Source organism: Spinacia oleracea, chromosome 6 (genome assembly GCF_020520425.1).
Source record: "Spinacia oleracea cultivar Varoflay chromosome 6, BTI_SOV_V1, whole genome shotgun sequence".
Lineage (NCBI taxonomy): Eukaryota > Viridiplantae > Streptophyta > Magnoliopsida > Caryophyllales > Amaranthaceae > Spinacia > Spinacia oleracea.
The window spans coordinates 143085539-143112019 of record NC_079492.1 but is presented as its reverse complement, the minus strand read 5'-3'; the positions used below and the strand labels follow the sequence as shown (position 1 = coordinate 143112019).

At 36.6% G+C, this 26481-nt stretch overlaps 2 protein-coding genes across 3 annotated transcripts; both read left to right on the top strand.

The window, feature by feature from the left end:
• Nucleotides 1-1213: 1213 nt before the first annotated feature.
• Nucleotides 1214-9809, top strand: LOC110802088 (plant UBX domain-containing protein 8). Its single transcript, XM_022007506.2, has 11 exons — nt 1214-1598; nt 3068-3129; nt 3316-3868; nt 3964-4047; nt 4141-4259; nt 5559-5811; nt 5974-6171; nt 6271-6414; nt 8905-9048; nt 9134-9190; nt 9483-9809. Exons 1-11 carry the CDS (start codon nt 1515-1517, stop codon nt 9588-9590), a joined length of 1806 nt encoding a protein of 601 aa, XP_021863198.1. The 5' UTR covers nt 1214-1514; the 3' UTR covers nt 9591-9809.
• A 1845-nt stretch (nt 9810-11654) lies between these two features.
• Nucleotides 11655-14930, top strand: LOC110802104 (scarecrow-like protein 28). Of its 2 annotated transcripts, none has more exons than XM_022007530.2 (2): nt 11655-11830; nt 11959-14930. In XM_022007530.2, the coding sequence occupies exon 2, from the start codon at nt 12637-12639 to the stop codon at nt 14590-14592; it is 1956 nt and encodes a 651-aa protein (XP_021863222.1). In that variant the 5' UTR covers nt 11655-11830; nt 11959-12636; the 3' UTR covers nt 14593-14930. The 2 variants fall into 2 exon arrangements, with proteins under 2 accessions (XP_021863222.1, XP_021863221.1); XM_022007529.2 differs by having other exon boundaries at nt 11655-11834.
• Nucleotides 14931-26481: the final 11551 nt, after the last annotated feature.

Sequence of the window (26481 nt, the reverse complement as noted above, 5' to 3'; positions counted from 1 at the left end):
TTTCCGGTTATATCGGATTTTTTGGGTTGGATCAAAATTTTCGTGTTTCGAGTTTTGATTAGGTTTTTCTCTTTAGATTTGGTGGTCAATCTTGTAAAATTATCAAAGCTTTTTCCAATAACACAAAAGAGTATAAATTAATAAAAAGAAAATAACAACAACAATAATAATAATAATAATAAATAATAATAATAATAACTAGGAATCGGGTTAAGCCTATTCCGATCCCCAACTTTTTGTAACGTTTTCCAGTTCCCATTTTTTTGACGAGCTTCTGATTCCCCACTTTTTGGAACCGGGTCCGGTTAAGTGCTCGGTTATGTAAATATGATTAGTTATTTGTATTTTTTTACCAAAAAAGTGTTTATTTAGCTCAATAAAAACAATATTCGAGCAAAGTTTGAATTAGATGTAAAAACTACAAATTGGCCCAAATATTAATACTCTATAAAAAAATACATAAATTCCATAATTAAGTGAAATGACCGGTACTCGGTACGTATGCCCATCGCCTCCGTTTCAAATTGGTAAGGGTTATCTTTCAATCGATTTTCGTTCCAGATATGGTTTTTTGAATTTTGTTCAGGTACTCGGTCTTGCTCACCCCTAGTATCAATAAACTTATACAATACTAAACTTTTTCATTAACGGTTATGATTTCAGTTCCAATGTTAAGACTTCAGTTCTCAAAATCTTTTATGTTTTTTTAATCTCTATTTTAGTTGTGGTTTACCTTTCATTTTGTTCAAATGATTGATTTGAAAGTTAGAACTACTTTCTAGCCCTTTAATACATAGTAATAGTAAAACTATTTTAGTGCATTGTTGTAAATAGAGCTAGCAAATGAACTACATACCAAGTACGAGTCGGGTCTATACGATTTAGGACAAGTTCGGGTAACAAGAGTTTTCCTTCAGGTACAAGTTAATTAAAATTAACTTATTGTGCGAACTAATCCATGAGAATACTAAATTTGATTATGTCTAGTCAATTCAGTTCAGATCTGTTTCAGGTCATTTAGTTTCGGGTACGAGTCAACTTTAGATCGAGTCTATTTCTGTTCAAGTTAGTTTTAACTTTCAAGCCATCCACTCTCACGTACGTTTATACTGTGAATGTGATGATTTTACTAAGGTCTAATGGTAAACAATTACTAACATGCTTATGATGCTTTACACCACCAAAATCAACATGGTTGTATTTTTCACACACAAGCAAACACAAAGGCCAAAGTGGTTTTTCCTTTTGGGTCCTTTGCTTGTCATAGTTTACAACAAAAATAGTCTACTTGTATTGCAAGGCATTCTTTGTCCATTCCCAATCTCCCAAGTGTAGAAGATTTGAGAGAATTCTGTGTCAAACAATACTCCATTTTCATCTCCACCGCTAACCATAGTTCTATAACCCCAATATATATTAGCCCACAATAATTCTAGACTCAAAATATTTACCAAATTATACAAAAATCTCTGAATCCCCTTCTAACAAGTTGAAATTATTCCTGAAAACTCACAATGGCGACTGTCAATCGGGAAGCAATTGAGACTTTTATGAGCATCACCGGCGCACCTGAGCCTGTGGCTACGCAAAGGCTTAAGGTATTAATTTACTTTACGTAATCGAATTTGGGTTTTATTTTTGTTTCGCCTTTTGAGTTGGGTTAATTAGGGTTTACTTTCTTTCTTATTTTCTTTGTTTTCTTTGTTAAATTCTGGGTATTTGTTATATGGATTGAACAATCGAAGAGAAGGGTATTTTCTGATCAATTATTGTGATTAGTTTGATGGGTATTATTTGTATTTTGCTAATGTGCTGTTAGTCCGATTCATTTATGGGAAGTTTATATGTTTCAGCTAAATTCGGATGGCATTGACAATTGTTTGCAATTGACTTGATTCAATCCTTGTGGGGTTTGTTTTGTTTGATTAATTGATGATAATTTTGTTTAGTGCTATTGATCAAGTGGAAATGAAGGTGATTTTACCAATGGGCGGTTTCTTTTGTACGCCTGTTGGCATTTTTTTTGCCTCGTCTTTCCATTTGTGTAGTTCAGTACTTCAGTTAGCATAGTAATTATATAGCTAGCGAGTTTATACCGTGCTTCTATGCATCTGTTATTAAATTCATCATTTGAGCTCGTCTTTTGCATGGTCTCAAGGAGTGGATTTTTTGTGAGGTTGTGTTTTGTGTTGATTGTTGTTTGGTGGTTCCTCAAATTTAAGGATGTTAAGAGTAACTGAGAAGACAATTCTATTAGTTGCAGTTTATCCTCTCCAAATATGATGGATTTTATTCCGTGTTAAGAAAATGCGCTACAGAGAAATGCACCACAAGCTTTTACTTGAATTGAGTGTAGTCCTTGAAGACTAAGCTCAATCAAGTTCTTGATAAGTTGAAAGTTTCCTGTTTAACACTAAAGAATGCAGTGCACTAAAGAATGCAGTGCCATTTAGTTTAGGCTTTCAGTTCTTGGCCCTGGACCAGCTATGGTTATTATATGTTGAGATCATGTGTGTGGTAATGTACTTGTGCCGGAAGAGGATCAGCTGGAAGGATTTTATCTTATTTAGATGTTACTGGAAAAGTTGAAAGTTTGTGATAAATTGTCAAGAGTAAAAGTTAAGGAGAATATGCCATACGCCCTTACCTGATGAAATGAAGGACCGAGGGAGTATTTTAGGTTCTTCACAGAGAGGCTATTTTATTTGCTCCTAATCTCAAGGCCATTTGTTTGTTGCTTTGGACGTTTGAAATAGACTGTCTTCTTCCATCTCTCCCTGTTTACCAAGGACATCCATGTTAATCCCTCAGATATAAATGTATCATCAGGATTATGTTGCTTTATGAATTATCAAGTCTTTTATGTAAGTGTTAAACCTGTTATGCACAGTTCTCTTCGTTCTTGTTAATGTTTGAGTTGCTCTGTGCTACTTATCTTGTGCTTTAAAGGTAGGTTCAATATTTTAATATGTAGTTGCAGTCTTTTTTGCTTGTATAACTTCGGATGTTTGTGCAGCTGTGTGCTTTTCTTCGTTAGATTTTATAGCATATTTCTGTATTTGCGCAGGAATTCGGTGGAAATCTCAATGAAGCTGTTAATGCACATTTTAGTGAGGGAGATAGAAATGTGTAAGTTCTTGCTACCCCTTGCTCTTTCCATGACCATCTTTCCTAATCGTTGTCTAGTATCTACTATGGGTTGTCCTCTTGTAGAGCTTCCCGTTATATTTAAATATAGGTTACTAATAGCACCTTTGGCTTTCGTTTCTAACTAATGATTGAAAGTGTAATTGCATTTCCTCTTCAAACATCTAGATTGCAGGATGCCCCTATTACTGGTACTGCCACACCAAATGATCTCATGGATATAGATGAACCGCCAGTAATAGAGCCTCGTGGTCCTACATCACTATTATCTGCTACCAGAGGGGGGAATCCTTTCTCTGTCCTTGATCCAGCCTTTGGGAGGAGCCTATTTGATACTAGGAATTTATTCGATACCAGCTCTGAGCTCATGGGACGTGCCCCAATTGTGACACAGCCAAGAGAAGTTAGGGAAATTCCCATAGAAGTCATAGGCGGGGGTGACAGTTTAGCTGCTCCTTCTGGTCATGGTCCCAGGATTGAGGATGTCACAGACTCTATTGATGCAGAGGGACCTCAAATACGTGGAACTGTCATTGTTGATGATGATGATGACATAATCCCAGGGAACTTTGGAGGTAGTAGGAATAACTCCAGACCTAGTGCACCTCAATTTGATGATTTGCCGGATGATGCGTCAAATGACATAGAGGAAGAAATGATTCGAGCTGCCATCGAGGCTTCCAAGAAAGATGCTGAACTCCAGACGAATCAAGTTGGCCCTGTAATCCTTTTCAACTTTGGACTTTTCTGTTAATTTATGCTGTTTACTAGTCTTACGTAATTTCAGTATCGGGATAACAATTATTTATTTTATAGGGGTTGGATGATGTTGGCCTGCACCAGGGGCCACCTCAGCGAGATGAGGCCGAGCTTGAACACGCGGTTTCCTTATCTTTGAAGGTTAATGATCTATGATTTTTGCCTTTGTTGTTCTTGTAAATTTGTTTACAGCTGTTGACATTTGGTGATACTATCTTGTAAATCTCAATGTAGACAGCAGAACAGGAAATTCTACAAAGACAGGTAAGTCTCAATGCTGGAGCTTCTGGTTCAGTTGCTAACGGGCCTCTCGAGGTGGAAGAGCTAGGGATAGTAGGCGAACCAAATAGAAGGTATATATATTAGTAGGTGCAGTTAGTTATGGTTTTCTTGGTGACTATTGATAAATACATCTGGAAAAACTAATGTATACCTGATTATCTGATCTGAATAATCGGTACTTCAACAAAATCTGATCTGATGCTAAACAACTTAATTTTGTCCCAGGAAAATGGAATTGACCTTTTTCTAATAAAAGGGATACGCAAGTTAACGACTGATAGTTTTATAGTGTAATAAGCTACTCGGCATTAGCTCCGACTGTAACCCTGAAATGGAGCTGAACGCCTGAACCTAAGTCTCACCTTGAGATAACTAAATCCCTTGATAAGTTTTACTTTCACTATTGCTATGACTGGGGTATATATAGAGTGATAATTGAGCGACTCGGGTAATGGTTTGACTTGAACTCGTCTTCAATTTCGAATAGGTTTGACTTTTAACTTTTTTTTTTAATCTATTATTGAAATCTTTTGCACTGTAACTTGATGCTAAAATTAAAAAAATTAACACCGTGGTAATTTTATGGTTCTTCCATCCATAAATTAAAGTAAATATTCCAAATGCTATCAGCCTGGTGCTCTAATCATAAAATCTTCTGGTCGAGTTTTGACCAACCCTTGGATGAGCCGAATTCAAGTAGCTCGTGGCTCAGATCATTATCACCTTTCAGTCAATCAAGGCATCAAGTAGTTTTTAACTTAAAAGATATAGTTGTTTACTTGTTTGATAGAAAAGTGGTGACACTTGGGTTGTACATGTAATACGAAGTATTTTATAGTGGTATTCTGTGTGCTACTATTTGTTGAGAATTAAGGTAGGTCAATGGCTATATGTTACTGGGGTTTATTTTCCCATCCTTTCCCGGATCTTGTGGGCTTTGGTAGTAGTTTTTTTTTTCCCTTTACATCCTTTTCCATTGCACTCCTCCTACGCTAAGTGGAGTAGGTTTTGGGTTGGGTGACCTTTCTTGCACATATAGAAAGGATAAATAATTCTCACTAGTTTGGTATATTTTATACCAATTCATTAATTTACATGAACCTTTTGGACTAGGCTGTCATATGCAATGAAGCCAGGTCATGATTCAGTATACCTTGTCTTTGACTACAGCCTATCGTAGCTCTTTCTGTGGCTAATATTTTGTCTTTACATACTTTAGTACATCTCTTCAGTGTTATTTAGAGCTGAGTTAGTGTCCTCACCGCTCAATATTTATGATTTACCCCTCTTCCGAAGTGGACTAGAAAAGAATAATTTTCTCTTTATAAATTGTAATCCGATCTTTGTCCATTTCTTTCTTGACCTTGAAGGCAAGATGTTGGTTCTTCTGATAAGCCCTCTTCAACTCACCATAAGAAAGAAGCAGGGAGTTCATCCTTCCAAGATGAAGCAGATGATATGGATGAACAACCGCTGGTCCGGAATAGGTCAAGGCGTAGGTCTTCTGCTTCAGCGACTCACACAGAAGTAGAAGAATCAGAAGTTAATCCTACTCTGAATCCTCCACAACCAACTGTTGCTAGTGAGACACATCCCAATGGAAATGCTTTTCCTTCTGACGAGGTAATACTGTCCCTTCACACATTACAATGTGTATTTCATGAATACAATTATTCTAGAAAATTGGAAATAGGAGATATCGACTTGACCTTTTTTTTTCATATGAAATTTGTGGAAGTTCAAAGCTGTTTTCCCCCTCATGAATTATTGAACCCTTTCTTGTAGTGGGGCGGTATCTCCTCTGTGGAACATGACGAAGCAGTTATGCTCGAGGCTGCTATGTTCGGTGGAATCCCCGAGAGTGGATTTCGTGTCCCATATGCTCCACATCAGATGATGCACGCTGGATTTGATACACAATGGAGAATGCCTCGTTCTCCTTCACCTGGCCTTGTTGCCCAGCGTGCAATTCGGGAACAGCAGGTATGGGATTTGAGTCTTCAAATTTAATGATGTTGGCTTTTTATTTTTCTTTTTTTTCTTTTTTTGTAATTTCATACTACTTTCCCTTGGTGCATGCAGGATGATGAGTACCATGCTGCATTAGAAGCTGATAGGGAAAGGGAAATGAGGGCAGTGGAGGAAGAAAAAGCAGCTAGGGAAGCGGCACTGGAAGAGCAGAGGCAAAAGGAGGAAGAATCGCGGAGGAAATTAGAGGAGGAACAGGTAAATTTGCAAATTCTTCGTCTTAAAAAATCGTGTTATTCTCTCAACAAGTGGTGTTATTCTTCTGTTTTGTACTAACCCTTTTAGACCATTCATGTCCCTACTTTATGGTAAATGATTCTCTATTTGATGTTGAGCTCCTATCTGTTTTTCTCTTCAAGGTCTGTTGTACGCAAGTTTGATCATTACATTAAGTCACTAACAAACAAGTTTGTGCAAGATACAGATACTTGTGTTTTATGTTGGGGTTGGCGGGTCGGGTTCATACAATAGTGTAATTAATTATAGAACTTACGGATTAGAGGATACAATATTGTAGCTTCGTATTAGTTTGTAAACCATCATAAATTTATTTTGGGTGCTGAAAAATGGTGAGTTTTTATTTTATTTTTAAAAAGGCTTCCTGTATACATTCGCCGAGAGGTGACAATTCAAAAACACATTTACTGTTTGACTGAACCTATGCATAGAGGTGGAAAACAGGTCCATTTGGGCTGGGTATGGTCTGGTCCATTCAGGGTCGGGTCAAATTTGGGTGATGAGACTTTTAGGTTGAGTTCATTCAGGTGCTGGTCATATTCAGGCAAGAAGAATTTGGGTTCATGGGTCGGCTCGGGACAATTTAAGGTCTATCGATAATTAACTTGTTGTAGGAAACTAATCCATTTCAATTGTTTTTGATTTCGTCCTGGTTAGGTCGGGTCGGTTTTAGTGGGAATGTTAATAGAACTTTATTGTTCTGTAGTAAACCAGTTTGTACATAGCATGACTTCTCTTTAATCTTCTCCAGGTAATCCGCATGTCATGATTGTTCCCTTTTTTTCTTCTTTTGAAGAAAGGTGTTTTTGGCCTTTTGTTATTCTATTTTTCTTCTGTTTTTACAAGCAACCTATTATTGTCTGTAAGATTTGGTCTTGTGCTTCCATACCTTCCTAGTATTTAGACTATTGACAGCAACAAGATATACTAGGTGCCCTTGTTTGGTTTGAGTGTTTGACATCTAAAATATGGAAAGGTAGAATTTTTTTTTGAAGTGAAATATTGTGTTGGTTGATACTTCCTAGAATGCTCTACTTCCCACAGAATGGATGAAGTTGTTTGCCTAGACAACCCCCGCCCACCCCCCTACCATGTATGTGGAACTTCCTGTCAGAAGGTGTACTCCTCTTGTTGAACCAAACAACATTTTGCACTTACTAGGAAATGAAATTACACGGGAATGACACTTTTTAAGGAAATATTAATTCAACCAAACAACCACTAGAAATTTGTTGTTTCATGTGTTCCTTTACGGCAAGGTTGTATTAGGAAGAAAAGGGCCTATGTGCTATGAACCAGCTCTGGTTACAGATTAGTGACAAAACAGAGAATTAACGGTTTGTTTTGTTGAAGGGATTTGAGAGGAAAAGAAAAGAAAGGGGTGGTTTTAGTATGTTCCCATGTTTGGTTTGATAAATGACATGGAATTTGACAGGAAAGGAATAAAAATGAGAGGAAAGCTCCTTTACAAAATGTTCACTTTCCTCTCCTCACGAAATTGGAGGAATTTGAGAGGAAAGAGAAAATTAAAAAGGTGTCAATTACGTTTCCTTTCTCCCTTCATTGTCTTCTGTTAAACCAAATTGGAAATAAAATCCTTTTCCCTTTCCTTCTCTTCCTTTTTTCCCCCTTCCTTTCCTTTACTAATAGTGAACCTAGTAAAGCATAAAGAGAGATTAAAGGAGGAAGAAAAGGATTAGGGAAGAACAAGCAAGACATAACTGTATTAATGCTAATCAAGGTTCAAGGTGAATAGTCACCAATTACCAATATTTTGAGAGCCCCAGCTACAACCTCCAATTACTTTCCACAATTTCAACATTCATACATACATTCCCTCTCTCTGATTTGCTTTATTTGTAGAGATTCTTTCCTAAGTAACTAACTATCTTCTTGTTCAAGCAACTAACAACTTAATAATAATGGTCTTTGTTTAAGCTATTAATTCAGAGCACAATATTGAACTTACTTTTCTCCATTTAATTCCTAATGGTTAATTAATTCCTAATGCTCTTTGTTAGCCAAAAATCTTACTACGCTATCCAGCCTGTATGGCTAAGGGTAGTTTCATTGGTTGCCGTTGTGTGTATACAACTCCATGGGTGTCATTTTAAAGAACTTATGTGCTTTTGTGTGTGGTTCTAGTTTTCTCACTTGTACTCTTTTTCTACTGTCCAGTTTCCCTTTTGTTTTTCATCTTATACTTCTTTACTATGTTTAAAGAAAAAGAGTACGTAATGCAATTGATTTTCTTTTATGGTTGTAGTTCTTTTTTTAATATTTCTTTCCATCCATGTTTTTTCTTAACAATTCTGGACGATGGTGAAAAGTAGTTTGATATAATTGATTTATGTTGGAGATTAGCATATTGCAAATTATGTATATCACTTGTCAGTTTTACTCCTGGAATATCATAATTTCCCGACCATTGAGAAGTTTTTCTTGTTCTAGGAACTTGAGAGGCAACTGGCTGCCAAAGAAGCTTCCCTTCCCGAAGAACCACCTTTGGATAATGAGAATACTGTAACTCTTCTTGTTAGAATGCCTGATGGCAGTCGACGTGGCCGCCGGTTTCTTAAGTCTGATAAATTGCAGGTATATCCTGTAAATAGTTGCTTCTGTTAGGATATGATTGACCACTTATAATCTAGTGATAGCTAACTGATCGTTGATCCTGCAGTCTCTCTTCGACTTCATTGATATTGGGAAAGCAGTCAGACCTGGCACCTATAGATTGGTAATTCTCTACTTCAGTACTTGTATCATTCACACTGTTTCTATTCTTCTTCTTTTTTTCCCCAAATCGAAGCTCAATCAATATTTTGAGAGGTGGGAGCTCGATTTATTCAATTTTTCTCTTCAATTAGTACAAGTATATCTTTTCTGGTAATTACAATTGGGAAACTTCTAAAATATGCAAGTTGTAACAATGTTGGCCTTGTCAACTTTTCTTGAGTTCTTGCTTTATTCTGTAGCAAATTTGATCTATTCATGAATCTCATTTCAACTATGCTGTATGGCATTGACAGGTAAGGCCATACCCTCGCAAAGCATTCAGCAACGGAGAGTGCAACTTGAGCTTAAACGAGCTTGGCCTGACAAGCAAGCAAGAAGCGTTGTTTATGGAGTTAATTTGAAACACTCAAAACTTGTAGAAATTGCACTCTAAACTTGTAGAAATTCACACATCCAACCAATCCCATCCAGTATTTATTAGAAATATATATAAACTACATGGACATTTAAGTTTGTATTTTGGGTTTTCCGACTAGCTTTTCTAGTACGATAACTCCCGTGTGTTCGAAGGAGTTGGAAATGGAAAATCATGTTCATGGGCATTAGGTTCGTGTTTTTAATTGCTTGGGTTTATGAAATTATGGCCTTACAAGTTACAACATGTCCATGAGCGAGATGATAATCGCTTCGTTCTTTTCAGCCTGTTCTCCGTAAAGGGCCGGCCCATCGGGTAACCTAAATTGGAGTTGTGGTTTGGTAATATCCGGTTGAATTTGACTCATCTCTTTACATGTATTTCGTACAAAGCTAAATCCTAAGGTGTTTGATATGTACCTAAAAATACCCAATATTCTTTTACGTACTCTCTTAAATTTTAAAAAGCTTTTAATGTTAATATAACGCAAATTTTCAACTTGACAACATTTTAAAATTTCACCCTTTCTCCTGAGTTATTGACAACACTTTTATTATAGTCTTGTCCCACATTACATGAAACGCTTTTAAGCAGAACCATTTGTCATTTTAAAATTTTCAATGAAGTATTAATTTTCTCACTTCCTTTGAAATAAATTTACTTGTATGCCTTTTGACCCTTTGAGTTTACATGTTTACCCCCCTTGCAGATCCATGTTTTCCTACTTGCAAATCCATGTGTTTTCACTTGCTCTCTTTCCCACCTCTCATGAATAGTGGTCCCCACAAAATGCCTAATTTGAGCACAATTCTCTTCAAGCCTTAATTAAGTGAAAGTTAAGGTGTGAAACAATCATAAGAGACAGAGGGAGTATCATATACATTTTAAAGTCATAAAATGGGAATTTCTATTTACATTTTTGAATAGACAATATCGGAATTCCACTAACTACAACAAAAACAACCTATATCAACTAACATAATTCATTCGTTCTATAAATATCGCACCATGTTGTTTTTTATACTATTCACACTAGACCTTTGATAGTCTTTTGTGATTCATAACTAAAAGAAATTGCAGCTATGTGAGATCTTGTTATATTCGTATCGTATATTTACTAAATACGGAGTATTAAATTTTATGATTTTTACTTATACATAATATAAGATATCAAGAGTCAAAGTAGGTGTTGAAAAGCGTAAAGTAACTACGGTGTAATATTTAAGGAATAGAGGAAGTATAACAAAAATATGAAATGTTTGCCACTATAAGAAAAATGAAGTATTTTCATGAGAAAAGTATAGAGTATTATTTTGTATTTCATCGTCTGTCAAAGCAACTTTGTTTAATCAATTTCTTATGACTAGAATTATTTTTTATTTTATCATTTTATCTAAATTTATTTTGTCTGCAACAAAATGTATTAAATTTGAAAAAATATCTTTGTATGAAATTATCTGAAAATGAACTTATTTTGTATGAAATAAGTTATAAAATAACTTGAAAGAAACAAATTCAAAATTCATTGCTTATTCATAATGAAATTTTTCATTACAACAATTACATCTAATTTTTTTATTCCCGTGTGATCACAACTCATACAAGTATATAATAGATTGATCCATTTTTTTAATTTTTTGCCACTTGTACCTTAAAAAACACAACTATTAATCTATGATTGGGAAACAATTTTTTTATACCTTAAGTGTCACTCATCTCGATTAAACACAATATAGAGATACACTACACACCAAATTTTTTCCGCAAAAAGAAAATTCTCCACAATCAATTAAGAATAATAACCCTCAAAAGGTCAAAAGTTAAAATAAAATTAAAAAATAAACAATTACCTAGGCAAAAAAGAAAAGACGTAAGAAACCAAAGGATAATCCAACGGTCACATTACACACGGGCGGGTAATCATAGTGAGACAAGCACGTGCGATCCTCGTGAAAACATATATGTTTAACAACAAACTCCCATAAAAGTAGAACCAACCTCCAACTGTACGGTTACACACTCTACTTCCCTTCTTCCTTCTCAACGGTCATATTTCATCGACATCTTTCAACGGTAACATCCCAACCCCATTTCAACCGTCTGATTTTAATCATACGTCCATAAACACTCCCTATTCCCACTTAAAAGCAACCCCAAATTACGGTCAACAAAGTAGCTTTTGATAGGGACAGCTATGGAAGTAGGAGGTTCAGTGTAGAAAACAGAGTGAGTAAGTGTGATAAAGTTTCTATCTTTATTCTTGGTTTTCCCTAATTTCAGTATATAAAAACAGGGGGTTGCTATGTTTCATGGTTTTTTTTTGGGTTAATTGAGGTTGTTTTTGTTTATCTTAGGTTGGGAATGTTGTTTCTTTGTTGAAAATTTTGTGGGGTTGATTTTGTTGTTGCTGCTGCTATGGAATTCGCTTCTTCTTCTTCCTCTGTTCTTCGGGAATTCCGCTTCGATTTTGATGATCAAGTATGTTTCTTTACTCCCATTCTTTCTTCAATTCAATTCGCAATTCAAAGATTTTTCAAATGAGTTTTTCACACTGTTGATATTCTTGGAATCCGATGATTTCTTTGATTTTTTCCTAAATTAGATTGATTATTTTTGTGTGTTCATATGTTATAGCTCTAGATTGATTCTTTATTATTATTTGTAGTTAGTCAAAATTCATTGATTCATTCATAATTGAACATAAACTACATTTAATTATTATTATATTTTGTAGAGACACACACCACAATTCACAATTCACTCGATTTTTCTCATCGGATTCCGGTTTAATTGTTTTTTTTAATCGAAATCGCACACACTCACCTACAAAAATCACATAGTGCACAAATAAGTATATTATTGTTATTATTACACTGCATAGTGTTTGTTTGTGTGCATTCTTTGAGATTTTAGAACAGAGGATTATCATCAGACCAGAAAACAGAGTGTGTGAGAGAAAAACAGAGTATAAAAAAGACAAAGATCTGGGAAGAAGAAGAAGAAGAAGTGTGGGGGGTTATTAGTTGAGAAGAATGTTGGCTGGGTGTTCATCATCATTGTTGTCACCAAGGCATAGATTGAGGAGTGAAGCATCAGCACAGTTTCAAGCTTGTCATTATCCATTACCTTCAATGAGCACACAGAGATTGGATTTACCCTGCAACTTTCCAAGAAAAGAAGTATCAGTCACTCGGCCGCAGTCGATTCGAGCACCTGTGGTGGGACTTTCTTTGGAGAAGCCGACATTGAAGCAGACTATCAAGTTGCCGCCGCCGTCGCCGGAGGGGAGGAGGGAGATCAAGGCTGAGTTTTGGCGGGAGAAAGGTAAGAGCTTGAAGAGAAGGTCTTTCAGGGACGATGATGATGATGGTGATGACGAGGATGAAGATGAAGAAGGGTCTAAAAGGAAGAGAAGCAGGTTTGATTTCGGTGAATCTGAAGGTTTCTGGATGCAGCAACCAGGGTTTGGGATTGTTAATTTCCCTCAACTTCCATTTTCAATCTCCTGTTCTGGGGAAGAAGAAAGGGTTTGCTTTGGTGGTCCAACTGATGTGGTTTCTCCGCCGCCATTGCCGCCGTTGTCGCACAATCCTTGGATTACAGAATATGGTGGTGAAATTGAAGGTGAACCTAGTCATCATGGAGCTGTTACAACAACAACAACAACAACATCAGGGTCAAGTTCTTCTTCTGACAGTCATAGCTTGAACGTTCCTGAGTATGGTCAATTTGGAAATGGGTCTATGAACCCTAACCCTAACCCTGGTGATGGTTCAAGGTTGGTTCGAACCCACAACACCAATGATCAAACCGAGCAGCAAGGGTTCGAGCTAGTGAGCTTTCTTATGAGTTGTGTGGAAGCTATTCAAACCAGAAACATTCCTGCAATTAACCATTTCATAGCCAAGTTAGGTGAGCAAGCTTCACCAAGAAGCCCATCCACTATTAGCCGTCTAACAGCTTACTTCACTGAAGCTTTAGCCTTAAGAGTGACAAGGCTATGGCCTCGGATATTCCACATAAGTGTTCCAAGGGAACTCGATCGTTTCGATGATGAATCCGGTGCAGCTGCATTCAGGCTATTAAACCAGATTAGTCCAATCCCAAAGTTCATCCATTTTACTGCAAATGAGATGCTTTTAAGAGCCTTTGAAGGGAAAGATAAAGTTCATATCATTGATTTTGACATCAAGCAAGGGTTACAATGGGCTAGCTTTTTCCAAAGCTTAGCCACCAGGGCTAACCCTCCTAGTCATGTTAGGCTAACCGGGATAGGGGAGTCAAAGCAAGAGTTGGTTGAGACAGGTGATAGGTTGGCTAACTTTGCTGAAGCATTCAATCTGCCATTTGAATTCCACCCTGTTGTTGATCGTTTGGAGGATGTTAGGCTATGGATGTTACATGTAAAGGAAGGTGAAAGTGTAGCTGTAAACTGCATATTTCAGCTACATAAGACTTTATATGATGCTAATAATGGTGCATTTAGAGATTTCATGGGTTTAATCCGAAGTACTAACCCAACAGCTTTGGTTATGGCTGAACAAGAAGCTGAACACAATGAACCCAACTTGGAGATGAGGGTTTGTAACTCACTAAGATACTATTCAGCTGTATTTGATTCCATTGATTCAACCCTTCCTTTCGACATTCCAGCAAGGGTGAAGATCGAGGAGATGTTTGGGCGCGAGATTAGGAACATTGTTGCTTGTGAAGGGAGTGACAGGATTGAAAGGCATGAGAAGTTTGGGAATTGGAAAAGGAAAATGGAACAAGAAGGGTTTCGGGGTATTATGAGAAGGGATGATGAGAGTGAGGTGTTTCAGAGTCGGATGTTGTTGAAGATGTACTCAAATGAAGGGTATAATGTGGAAGAACAAGGGGATGAAGGTATTACTTTGAGATGGATGGATCAGCCTTTGTATACTGTTTCATTATGGGGTTCTGTTGATGCTGCAGGGAGTTCTTCCAGTTTTTCTCAGCCAATTTGATTGATGATGGATTTTGCAAAGAGTATAGGAAATCGAATTCTTTGTAGGTGAAGTAGAGGAATTCTTTGATTCTTTGATGCAGATAAAATTCTTTTTTTTTTTTGGGATTCAGCCAAGATTTAGTTCTTCAGTTTAGCAATTTTTTGGATACAGATTTCGTGTTATAGGACATACATATTGGTTCTAGCTTAGACTGTATGAAACACATGTTTATTCTTCGATTCTTTTGTGTAATATGATGATATTCTTTGTAGTCGTTTATTCAGGAAATATGTCTATTCATTTGTTATTCAGGATCACAAGGAATAAAAATTATTCATTCTGAGGTTTTTTCATCATTATGTTTTTCCATCTTTCAGTAATTTTGACAGAATTATTTGCTGGTATAATTAATATTCTCAAGCAGTAGAACTGTTCGGTGTTACAGTATGATTTTGCAGACAATCTAAGCTTCATTCATGTGTGATTGAACTTGGACAATGGTGAAGATTCATGAAAAAGAAGTGATACAAAATCTAGTATATTAAGCTTTGATTGTAGGGGTGTCAATCTAAGGAAGGTAACAGGCAACTAGATTAACTGTTTCTGTTGGAACAATGTTCTAAAGACAGATCAATAGAATGTGATTTCCTGCTTCCATCAAATAGGATGATATAAAGGTTGTACTCTAGGCTCATTCAATTGTCTGATTTGTCACTGAATTTGTTTCCTCAAATTGTCTGATTTTTTCTGTTTTAACAGAATTGAATTTGAAATCCAGATAACCAATTATGTCAATTTAAATCTGTACTCTGACTAGATTATTATTCCTGAATTGTCAAGTTCCAACTTATTTTTCTCTTATGTTTGATCAAACTATTATTACTCCCCCCGTCCCAGAATAGTCGTTACACTTACCTTTGCACAAAGTTTTAGCTGATAAATAGTTATTTGTTTATCAATTGTTATTTTATTGAAAAAGTAGATGTGATAAGAGTTAGTGGGGTATTTTTTTTAATTGAATGAGAGAGTGGGGACAAAAACAAAATTAGTGGGAAGAGAGACAATATAATAATTATGGGGTCATTCCTTATTTAGAAGTGTAACAACTAATATGGAACGGATGAAAAAGAAAAGTGTAACAACTAATCTGTGACGGATGGAGTATCAATGATAAAACAAATCTCTAACGACGAGGGAGTTCCACCCATATGGGTGGATTTACAATATCAAATTGTGATGGACCTTGATAAAATGTATCAATGACGTTTCTTTGTGTCAAACTATAAATTCCCATATCACCTCCTCCTCCTTTTTGTGACAATAATAAGTCTCGTACAAGTCATCCGTAAAATAAATACAATTAGACTTGCAACCACGTTTATTTGATGATGAAGAAGATGTTTGTAATTGTACCACATCGTCATCAGCTTCAACAACGAAAGTAGATCCATGACCAACGAATATAGCCCGATTTCCTATACTCTCGATCCGTTTGGCTTTTCCATCATCAACATTTAATTCATACACATCAAACCTATGAGTCGCATATGTATACACTGAATTTTCATCAAACCCTGGATCTTCATCAAGATGTTTGAAAATTCTGTCAATGAACACTAGTTTGTTGTCTATGGGGACTATATACCTATTCCTAGAATGCGTCAGTATAAGACCTTGATCCATCAAGTCAGCAACTAATGTGACGTCACTCCCGAATGCCATGACTTTTGCTTGATGATCAATTGAATAGAATTGTCCTTTGAAAAAACAGAGGTCGAACACCCAAGGTAAGTCTACATCGGGTTTCATCCAATTTAGTTGGCCACTTCTCCAGAAGGCCAATCTTTGGGTTTTGTCGTACACCATCGCTATTTCAAACTCGTCGTCGCACGATGCCGATTCCGATGGCCTTGCCGACAATATGAATCTGATAAAGCTCACACGATACGTATCGTCATCCCACGGATTAAACTCATCGATATCATTCAGCGAATCGAGTTTTACACTTGGTAACTTGATAGATCTACCGGAAAAAGGATCGAATAGATTGATGTTTCGGTTTCGTCTACTTGCAGAAATCACACACCCCATTGATGAGAAATAACGCCGGTGATCGTCTTCGTCATCTTTATCTCGTTCCGGTAGATCGAATTTCCGGCACATGCGCTTAGTAAGGCTGTGAAATCTGCGGTAAGAAGTGGTTGGAGAGTCGGCTAACATCAACCAAGGGAGTTGGGTGTCCTTTGTTGCAGATCTCCAATTAGAACAAACCTCTTTAAAACTTTCATAATCATCTAGATTTTCTAAATGTTCAATTGCAATTTTTCTCCTCTATTAGAATTATACTTTATTTTCTAAGTCTGCAATTATAGAGATTGCTACATGCCAAAAACATTACAAGTTTCCTTATTACAACTTAACTAAACTAGAAAACATAAACATTAACCTATCTTCAACCTCCCTCCATCAATAGACTTCATCTAGACTTTGAGAATATCGAGTGAGGAATCTGAAATCATATACTATGTATATTATTCCCACGTAGCTAAACTCTGTAATCAACTAACTTAATTAGCTTTCTCATTATTGAATTTAGTATAGAATTAATCAGGTACAGAGCTAGTAAATCATCCCACAAATTAAAACAAATATCTATTAAACCAGTTGTTTGGGCTCCCAATTGATTCTCAATTGGGCCACTAAGTCCAAAGCCCAATGGCTCTAAACAACAGCATCAAACCTACCAATGGCTAGTCAGCCATCCATTAAGGCCCAAGGCCCAATAGCAATAAATGACCTATGGGCATTTATTACGCAAACACTATAAATAGGCCGTCAAGGCTCACACCTCAAGGTACGTCCAATTTATCGCCTTAAGACTACTCTTCTAGAGAACTTCTCTCTAGAATCCGAGCATCGTTCTTACTTAGGCATCGGAGGGGCTTTCCTCGGAAACACCCCCGAGGCTAGTGACTTTGCTCTTGTGCAGGTGAATTCGGACTCAACTCATTCAATCAAGCAAGATCTTCAACACACACGAAAGGGCCTTCATTAGAAGCCCATTGTTTCCATCTTTACAACACCGGAACAATTTGGCGCCGTCTGTGGGGAAGAACACTTCAAAGCCTTTGAAAGACATTAACCACCTCTTTCTGCAAAATGGTTAATGATGTTGTCAACAACAATGATGACGATATGATAGTGCGGTCAGATTCGGAATCTGACGAGGAGGAGCACCCTCAATCGGTGGCGAGGTCACAGCCAAGCAGAGCTACGACCGCCACAAACGCAGGACCTCCGATTCCAACTAGGGAAGAGCTCACTGCGGCCATGACCATCATGCAAAACTTCCTCTTCAACGAGAAGCAGCAAGGATTGGCAAAAGACCGCAGAGAGGAGAGGAGGACCAGGCGAAGGCTGAACGAGCCGCCCAGTGTAGAGGTGTCCAGACCCGAACGAGAGCTCCCTCCCTTGACAGGAACACACGTGGGACACCCAAAAAAGGGCACAACAACAACCAGACTGGTTTGCAAGACCATCGCCTACTCCAACAGCTCTCCAAAGCGAATCGACTACTCATAACACTCGGATCCGAAGCTCGGTGCTCAGCAGGTTGAGGCCCTCGGTCCACTCAAGGTTAAGACCTTCGATCCATACGAGACTCGGGGTAGGCGAATCAAGCAGATCTGGCGAACGACCCGAGGTCAGTAGCCGAGAAAGAAGAAGAGACAGGAGGCATGATCGAACCCCTAGCCCCCATCGTACGCCCGAACGTTCTAATCACAGAACCTCGGCGAACGAAGGCATCAGGGCTAGACTCGGGAAAAGAATCATGACTCCCACGTCATCCCCTTTCTCGGACGAGCTGCTCATGGAAGAAATTCCGAAGGTGAGGCTGCCAGCACACCTGACATATAGCGGAATCACAGATCCGAGGGATCATGTCATCTCCTACGAACATCAAATGTTCTTGAGCCCCTACTCCGAAGCATGTTGGTGTAAATATTTCCCAACCACGCTAACCGGAGTGGGGGGAGAGTGGTTTAGATCGCTGCCGAAGGGATCGATCAAAAGCTGGAAGAAGCTGAAAAAGAGATTCTGCACACAGTTCGTGAGCAACAATCGCCCCGAGCGAACCACAGCAGAACCGACCTCAATCCAACAAGAAAGAGACGAAAGTCTAAGAGAATTCATGGCCAGATTCATGAAGGAATCAACAAACATATCAAACTTGCAGCCAGACGTGGCCATCTTTGCCTTGAAGCACGCGCTCCAGGAAGGGAAATTCCGTGACAAGCTCTCGATGAAAAACCCCTCCAAAATAGCCGACGTGCTCCAAATGGCTGATGCATTCATCAGAACCGAAGAGTTCAACAAAGCTGCTGCAAGGTTGAAAGGATCGTCGGATCCGAGAGACACGAAAAATGTCCAGAGCAAGCCCGAGGGCAGCTCGAGGAAAGGGAAGGAGAAAGTAGGAGTTAGAGAAATGAGCCCGAAGAAAGACGGGAGAAGGGGTGAACTTCAACCCAAGTACGCTAACTACGCTCCACTAACTCTGCCCTGAAAGGAAATCTTTAGCCTCAACAGAAACGATGAAAAGTGGAAACTACCTGGGAAGCTCAAGTCCAACCCAGCTCGGAGAAACAAGAACAAATGGTGCGAGTTTCATGATGACTTCGGTCACCACACCGAAGAATGCAACTCGCTGAAAGACAACATTGAGGACCTCGTTCGCCGAGGTTATCTGAAGCAATACTTGTTAGACCGAAGGGAAGAAAAGGAAAAAGCCGCAAGTGGCAAACAACACGAGCAACCCCAGAAAAGGGTCTACGAAGCAACAGGGCACAAGAAGAATGACATCCTAGTGGTGTTCGGGGGACAGAAGTCTGGCCAGGCCAGCAAGAAACACCTAAGAGCTCTCACCTATCGAGTCAACTTCAGCGCAGTGGGAGACAACCAACCACGCCCCCCGAACATGACCTTCACTGCCGATGATTACTTCGGAGTCCAGTACAAACATGACGATTGTTATTTGGATGGAACACTACAAGAGGGGGGGTGAATTGTAATATGGAACTTGCTAGCCAATTTTTGCGGAATTATAAAGAACATAAGCAAGTAGAGAAACAATGCAAGAGAAATTTTACGAGGAAACTTTCCAGGGCCCAACTGGAAAGAAAACCTCGACCCACTAGGGATTTCAACTCAAACTCTTTTCACTATAGGGCAACAACTCAGTTACAATCCTATAAGAAACTTGGCCATTACTTGAGTTCCTCTACGAACTCAAGTTCCCAATAGTTGTTCCCTCAAACAACTACGCTCTCACTGACTTCCCTAGAAGTCTCTCTTGACTCTTAGACTTCACTCAAAGCCTCTCTGCTTCTCTCTCATAGACTTCACTCAAAGCCTACCCAAATACATATCAGGAACTCACTCACGTTCCTGCCCCATACACATCAGGAACTCACTCAAGTTCCAGCCCAAAACTTGATACAAGAATTCACTCAAACCCTTGACCAATTCCCCATTACAAGAGTTCACTCAACCCTTGACCAACTCTCAAAATATTGATGATTGATAATTGATTAGTATCCCTCTAGAATGTAGCACGTGAAAAACCAATGGGGAACATGTCACTCGTAGGAACTTGGAACTCGTAGGAACTGACTCAAAAATGTGGAATGAAAAACATATTCTTCTATAACATTATTCCACAGCCAACCCTTATGGAATGACACAAGTCAGACACTTTGGAATGAAGATATAAGCCTCTATTTATAGCGTGTACAAGACTTAACCATAATCCCACTAATTCCTCCACTAACAGTAAGTTTCCTAACTTCTAGGCACTTACCCATGATCAGTTAGTTGGGGAGAAACTTGGGGAGAAAGCAGTCAAAGTCTTGGGCACAACTTATACCACGTTTACAGTAAAACAGTTAGAGTAAAAATAGGAAATAAAAAGAAAATAAATACTTGGAGAAAAAGCAACGTTTTATCAAAACATAATCCAGGAGATATTTTTCCAAAACTCACTTTTTATTTATTTTCTTATGCAAAAATATTTTACTGAAAACCTTTTCATAAACGTGAAATAAATACATGAGATTTCGTTCGTGCAGGAACTTGCATTACAAGTTCCAACACTCACAAACTCATTATACGTATTTTAAATTTTGACTCTTTATTTTCCAAAAGCAGGTAAGATAAAAATAAATAAAAGATGAAATTAAAATCAGAATCCTAATTAAAGTTGATTTAATTTAAAACTTATCTTTTATTTAAAACTAAATCTTATCCTAAAATAACTAGTGCATATTATCTAAAACTCTTAACCAAGTAGAGATTTATTAAGAAACAAAACTCTAAATAAATCCCTACAGATTACGATAATAATATGCAACATATTCACTGACTCTTAGATGCTTTTGACTCTAAGTTCCACGAGTTCCTTTTGACACCTTGTTCCATTACCTTTCACGCTACTACATACTTACATGAATCCTAGAAAATAAACTCTTATTTCCTGTCTTCATGTTCCATGCTGCTCCGCATGTTGGTTGTTCCACCTCTGGAACTTCTCGAACCATGTTCCCATCAGGAACTTATTTATGCCTGCTTGATCAGTTTCTCTGATTGTCCGAGTCTACATGCTTTTGCCTTCTCTTGTTCCTGCTCTGGAACTCCTGATTTTCTTAGCATAGAAACTTAAACATTTATTAGTTAAGTTTGCCTGTCATCATCAAAACCCTGTGGGTCAACAGTCAACAAATTCCCCCTTTTTGGTGATGACAAACCAAGCAAACTTAATAGAGAAAATAAATCCAACATGCATAGAAATCTTAAAACAAAATATTTACAAGAGTTAAAAGAATATACATAGTTGTAACATACTTGAGAAAAGCAGATATTTGAGACTAGGAACTCAAAATATTTCGCCTTCAATGTTTGCCTTTCTTTTCCCCCTTTTGGCATCATCAAAAAGGTTTAGCTAATAGTATTAATTTAATCCCATCACAGCACCATACTAACGAGAATGGTTAGTCAGAATCAGAGACAAAGCAAAATATCTCCCTCAATGTTGTACTGTTTAGACAATCATACTCAAGCGAATAGAATTCAAAGTGAAAAGAAATTATCATAAGCCAATGTTCCTTAGCAACAAGCAGAAAAGAAAGAAATAAGTTCACCCAAAAAAAACAGAAAAGCAAAATAAAAATAATGAAAAATTATTTCAAAATACATAAACACCATCAATTTGTATTTTGCAGGGATAGGCAATTTATGAGGTAAAGGTTAGGCATGGCTCATGATTTTAATGAATGTATTCCTTTGTCACTTGTTTATCTGCATGTCTCCTTCTTTACGGACTTTCAACTGAAGATCCTCGCCATAAAATACACCGTTGTTCCTTTCTTTCTTCTATTCTTCTTTAGCAGTACGTATAAATTCTTTGAAGCTTTTTGATAGTTCCTTGATTCAATTTTTGTAGGAACTTACATTTATGGTGTAAGTTCCCATGTGAATCTTGAAGGAACTACATAATTTTTGAGATAATTCTTTAAGGTATAGACAGCTTCATTTGCATTTCAACTTGAAAACTTGAAATGCTTGTAGGAACTTATGATCCCTTCTCTTTCTATTTTCACATATCTCTCCTTTTATTCCCCTCTTTTTTTTTCGATTTCTTTTGTCTCCTTTTTTTTTTTTTTTTTTTTTTTTCATCTCCCTTTTTTTTTTTTTTTTTCAAAATGTACATTAACGCTCTATTAATCACCTTCCTCATTAGTTCCCCCTCAGTTGTTGCTGCATCGATTTAGTGACAAAGGAGGAATATTTTGTAGAGGGTTTTTGTATAGTGATGAATTTTTGAGAATGTTTTTGAAGAGAAAAAATAAATCAACGTGTGGTATTGATTTGGCTTTTGTGGTTTCTAATAGGTTGATATGGTAAGAGAATATTGGGAAACATTTTTGTGAGGAACAAAACTTAATTGGTGCATAAGTCTTTTAGGATATAGGTGAAAGAGATTTTAAGTGTTTTAGGTGTTTATGATAGATTGAAACATTTAAAAGATAAAATTTTATTTTATTGGGTGTAACTTAACAAAAGATGGAACATCCTTGAGGAAAATTGAGATCGGCAAGGAGTCCTTTCATTAAGCAAATACGAAAAATTGTAAAGGAAAAAGAATAAACGAAGATTGAATCAAAAGAAAAAATATAAAAAATTGCTTGTCGTACTAGTAATAGGAACACACAAAACAACATGGCTTATGACTCTTCTTTTTACATTTTCATCAGTTAGCACAAGTAATTATGAACCAAAATACGAGAAATTAGGAGAGTCCTTCACAATGTACAATTCTAATCTATGTTCACACACAAGAATTGCGTGGGATTAATTTTACCAAAAGCTAAATACTTACAGTTTTGCCATATTTGGGGAACTTCAAGGAAAATATATCCAGCTTGAATATACTGAGTTCCAGCCACATTTTCTCGTGCTTCTGATCAAGAGTTATAGGATGGTAAAATGCGACTTTCGGAGATTTGATTGGAACCTCTCGCTTAGACCTATGGATATGGCAATATTTGGTCTATTAGCGGTTAAATATTGGACAATTTAACAATCATACCTCTGAAGCTTTGTGTATGGCTCACAATCATCCCTTAGGAACCTTCATCTAGTCTTGCTCGTGTTCCTATGGGAGTGTGATGCGTCTCTGCATTCTTGCGCTCATATTACTTTATGAGTTTAGTAAAGTACTTACACAAAGATTTGTTAGTTGTACCAAAGAATATATAATCAGTGATAAATACGTACAACAACCAAATTATAACATGCATTCATATGAAGGATTTTTAAAGAAAATTCATGATGCATGAAGAATAATTCTTTGGAAAAATAAGCTATAATGCGTTTTCCTTTTACAGCACAAAATATAAGTGTGACACATTTACTTTAAGCATACATAAGTACCTTATTTAAATATGTGTATGCGTTCCAAATCAACAAAACTCTTGTTAAAGACTATGTTATGCTCATGTCATGCTTCACTAAGTCTTGATCCTCCAAACAGTCCATGAGTAGATGAAATCATAAAGAAAGCATATTCACATAATGCATTGCAAAACTTGTACACTTGTATTAATAAGTTAACAATATAACGCATTAAAACATGCTATGATATGAATAAGAAAAATTTACCTTATATAAATTTTCACCATGTATATGATTTCTTTGAAGTGCTGGACTGATTTTGATGACTTTATGTTCGAGTTCCTAGAGTGCTAGTTCCACCATCTTGATGCCCTCACATCTTATGGAAACATTCATGTGTAATCGAATATTGTCAATCATTCTTCAGAAGTTCCTTGACATGCTTTTGTCATTTGATCATCTCAAATATCACTCTCTATTTAATTTTTATAGAAATTAAGAGAGTGGTTGTTATGTTCTTTCATCATGTTCATATAAACACTTATGATAATGAAACCTTATAAAACAATTCGTTAGGTTCAACATTTATGTATATATATCACTAATAAATCAGTTTCTCTTGAAAACAAAATATGTTAATTTTAAAATCAGTTTTCAAGAAGGAACTTGACATTGTTCTTTATAAGAAAAAAAGAAGTCATCTTCTGTTTGGAACAACCTACGTCCCATATGTGCAACAACATAGGATTATATATAATTACCTTATAAACAAGCTACTGGAGAAAGAGTCTCCTAAAAATCAATACCTTTCTGACTGGTTGTTCCTTTCAAGAACCAACCTTCTCTGAGTTCCTTTGTCGATGTCATTGATAAATTGATTGAATGAATGTTGTAGTGCACACAGGAACTCGATAAATGAATCTGGCAATTTCTCTACTACTAGAGCAGTCATGGAACTTGTTGCATGATATTGATTGATCGAGTTGATCTTCAGCTTCATGAACTGGAACTTGAACCTTAGTTTGAAGTTCCTCGACATGAGCTTATGTAGCTGGCTATTGTTGCTTTTAATAGTGACATATTTTATCATTAGAAACTCGATTAGTTCTACAGGAACTTGCGAGTTCAATATTGAAATAAACTTTAACCTGTTGCTGGGAATAGTCATGTTAGTTTCAATCGCAAGTAATATATTCACTTATTTCAACGCACATTTTTATATTTGTTGTAAACTCTGGATCATCTTCAATAACCCCTAGAAATATCAAATTATTGTTAGGAACCAAATTGTGATCCACAAAGTATGTGTTCCCTCTTTGATTCCCTTCAACTATGACATTTATTACTGATGATGTAATTTATTTTTAAAATTACCAGAGAAAACATAATTTTGGAAACTCTAAACAAATGTGCATTAATTACTCGACAATAAAAATTCACAATGGAACAGGAACTTGACTTACCAACTTTTCATTTGGAACCAATCTTACCTTAACTGTCAAAAGTCATAAGTTTCCACTGTAGGTAGCAACCAAACGATAATAGTGAATTTTCTTTCATAGAACAATCATTGTCGAGATATAACGAGTTGTTCCCCCTTAGTTGTAGCCACCTCATTTTTCATGTTACAAGTAAGCTAGAACATGTTCCTATGGTCTTCATGACCATTCTCCATCTTGAGTTATTTTAATATGAGTAATCTGGGAAAAAATAACACTCAAGTGTAGTACTTTTGTGCAAAGTTATGATTAGCAGGTTGGTCTAAAATAAATATATATATACTCAAACATAATAACAAAATATGATGTTCCTGAAAAAGTTACTTCACGAAAGAAACATGAAACATATATTTTGTTCCATGGAACTTAGGTTAACAAGAACCAAGAACTTGTACATGAAAAACTTTGACACCAAAAATTTGCTATCAAATAGTTTATGCACCATTTATCAAGTTACTGTAACCTTGAGTTTGCTGATTGTTTCACCAGAACTTAGGAAGAGTTCCTTTGATCAATGAAACTTATTATTATGCATTTTATACATATTAAATTCCAAAACAAAACCTATAACACAAATAAGGTTAGTTTGCACAATAATTTAAGAGAAACAGGTTTATAAAAAAAAAATCAACATTAATTAACACAAGTAAAATGAGGGAACAACCTTACTAGCATTTCACATGATTGAGTTCCTTTGAGATGTTCAAAGTGACTTCCCATTATATAGTGCATGTGAGTTGATTCGTTGATATGACCCATCATATTTGGAAGGAACTTACATGCTGGTGGAACTGGAACTAGTTTACATCTGAAGTTCCAAGTTCCGAGCCTGAGTTCCTCTTCACTATTCCAACGAATCTAATGGATTTCCAACTCATTTTTCCTTGGTGTAATTCTGATGTTGTTCCTTTACTTCATACACACACTCAATCATGAGTTATAAACCTGTAAAAATCATTTCTCTTCTACTACGTTCCATAATCATGCATTAGTAGTAAATATATTTAAGTAGCATAATTTAGAAGATTAAAGTATACAAAAATTGTAAACTAACAGACCTGTAAACAGTTAATGGTCTTGGTAACCTGACATGGTTTCAGTTCCTTTCTTTTTAGCATTAGCATCTTAGAAAATGATTATCTTAAACTGCTGGATCTAAGATTCAACATGCATACATGTAATAAATATTCAATATACTCATAATACATGGAAAAATCGTTCTTTGGACAATAAATGATATCACATTAGATTATGTAGCCCAAAGAATAAAGTTCCCTTCGCAGGGAAACCAAGTTCCAAGAGTGGCTATATGCATTGTTCCTTTGTCTTGTTCCTTGAACCATTCTTATTAAACAAATAATGCATAAATGTAAAATCAATTTTAGAATCTGAAATTTGTCTCACAAAAACATATTTGAGAAGATCCAAAATCGATTAAACAAATTCAAAATACATTTGAATA

Coding starts and splice junctions, on each gene's coding strand:
- LOC110802088 (XM_022007506.2), top strand. CDS start 1,515: ATGGCGACTGTCAATCGGGAAGCAATTGAGACTTTTATGAGCATCACC. Junction 3,130..3,315: donor AGTGAGGGAGATAGAAATGT/GTAAGTTCTTGC, acceptor TCAAACATCTAG/ATTGCAGGATGCCCCTATTA. Junction 9,049..9,133: donor TTAAGTCTGATAAATTGCAG/GTATATCCTGTA, acceptor TTGATCCTGCAG/TCTCTCTTCGACTTCATTGA.
- LOC110802104 (XM_022007530.2), top strand. CDS start 12,637: ATGTTGGCTGGGTGTTCATCATCATTGTTGTCACCAAGGCATAGATTG.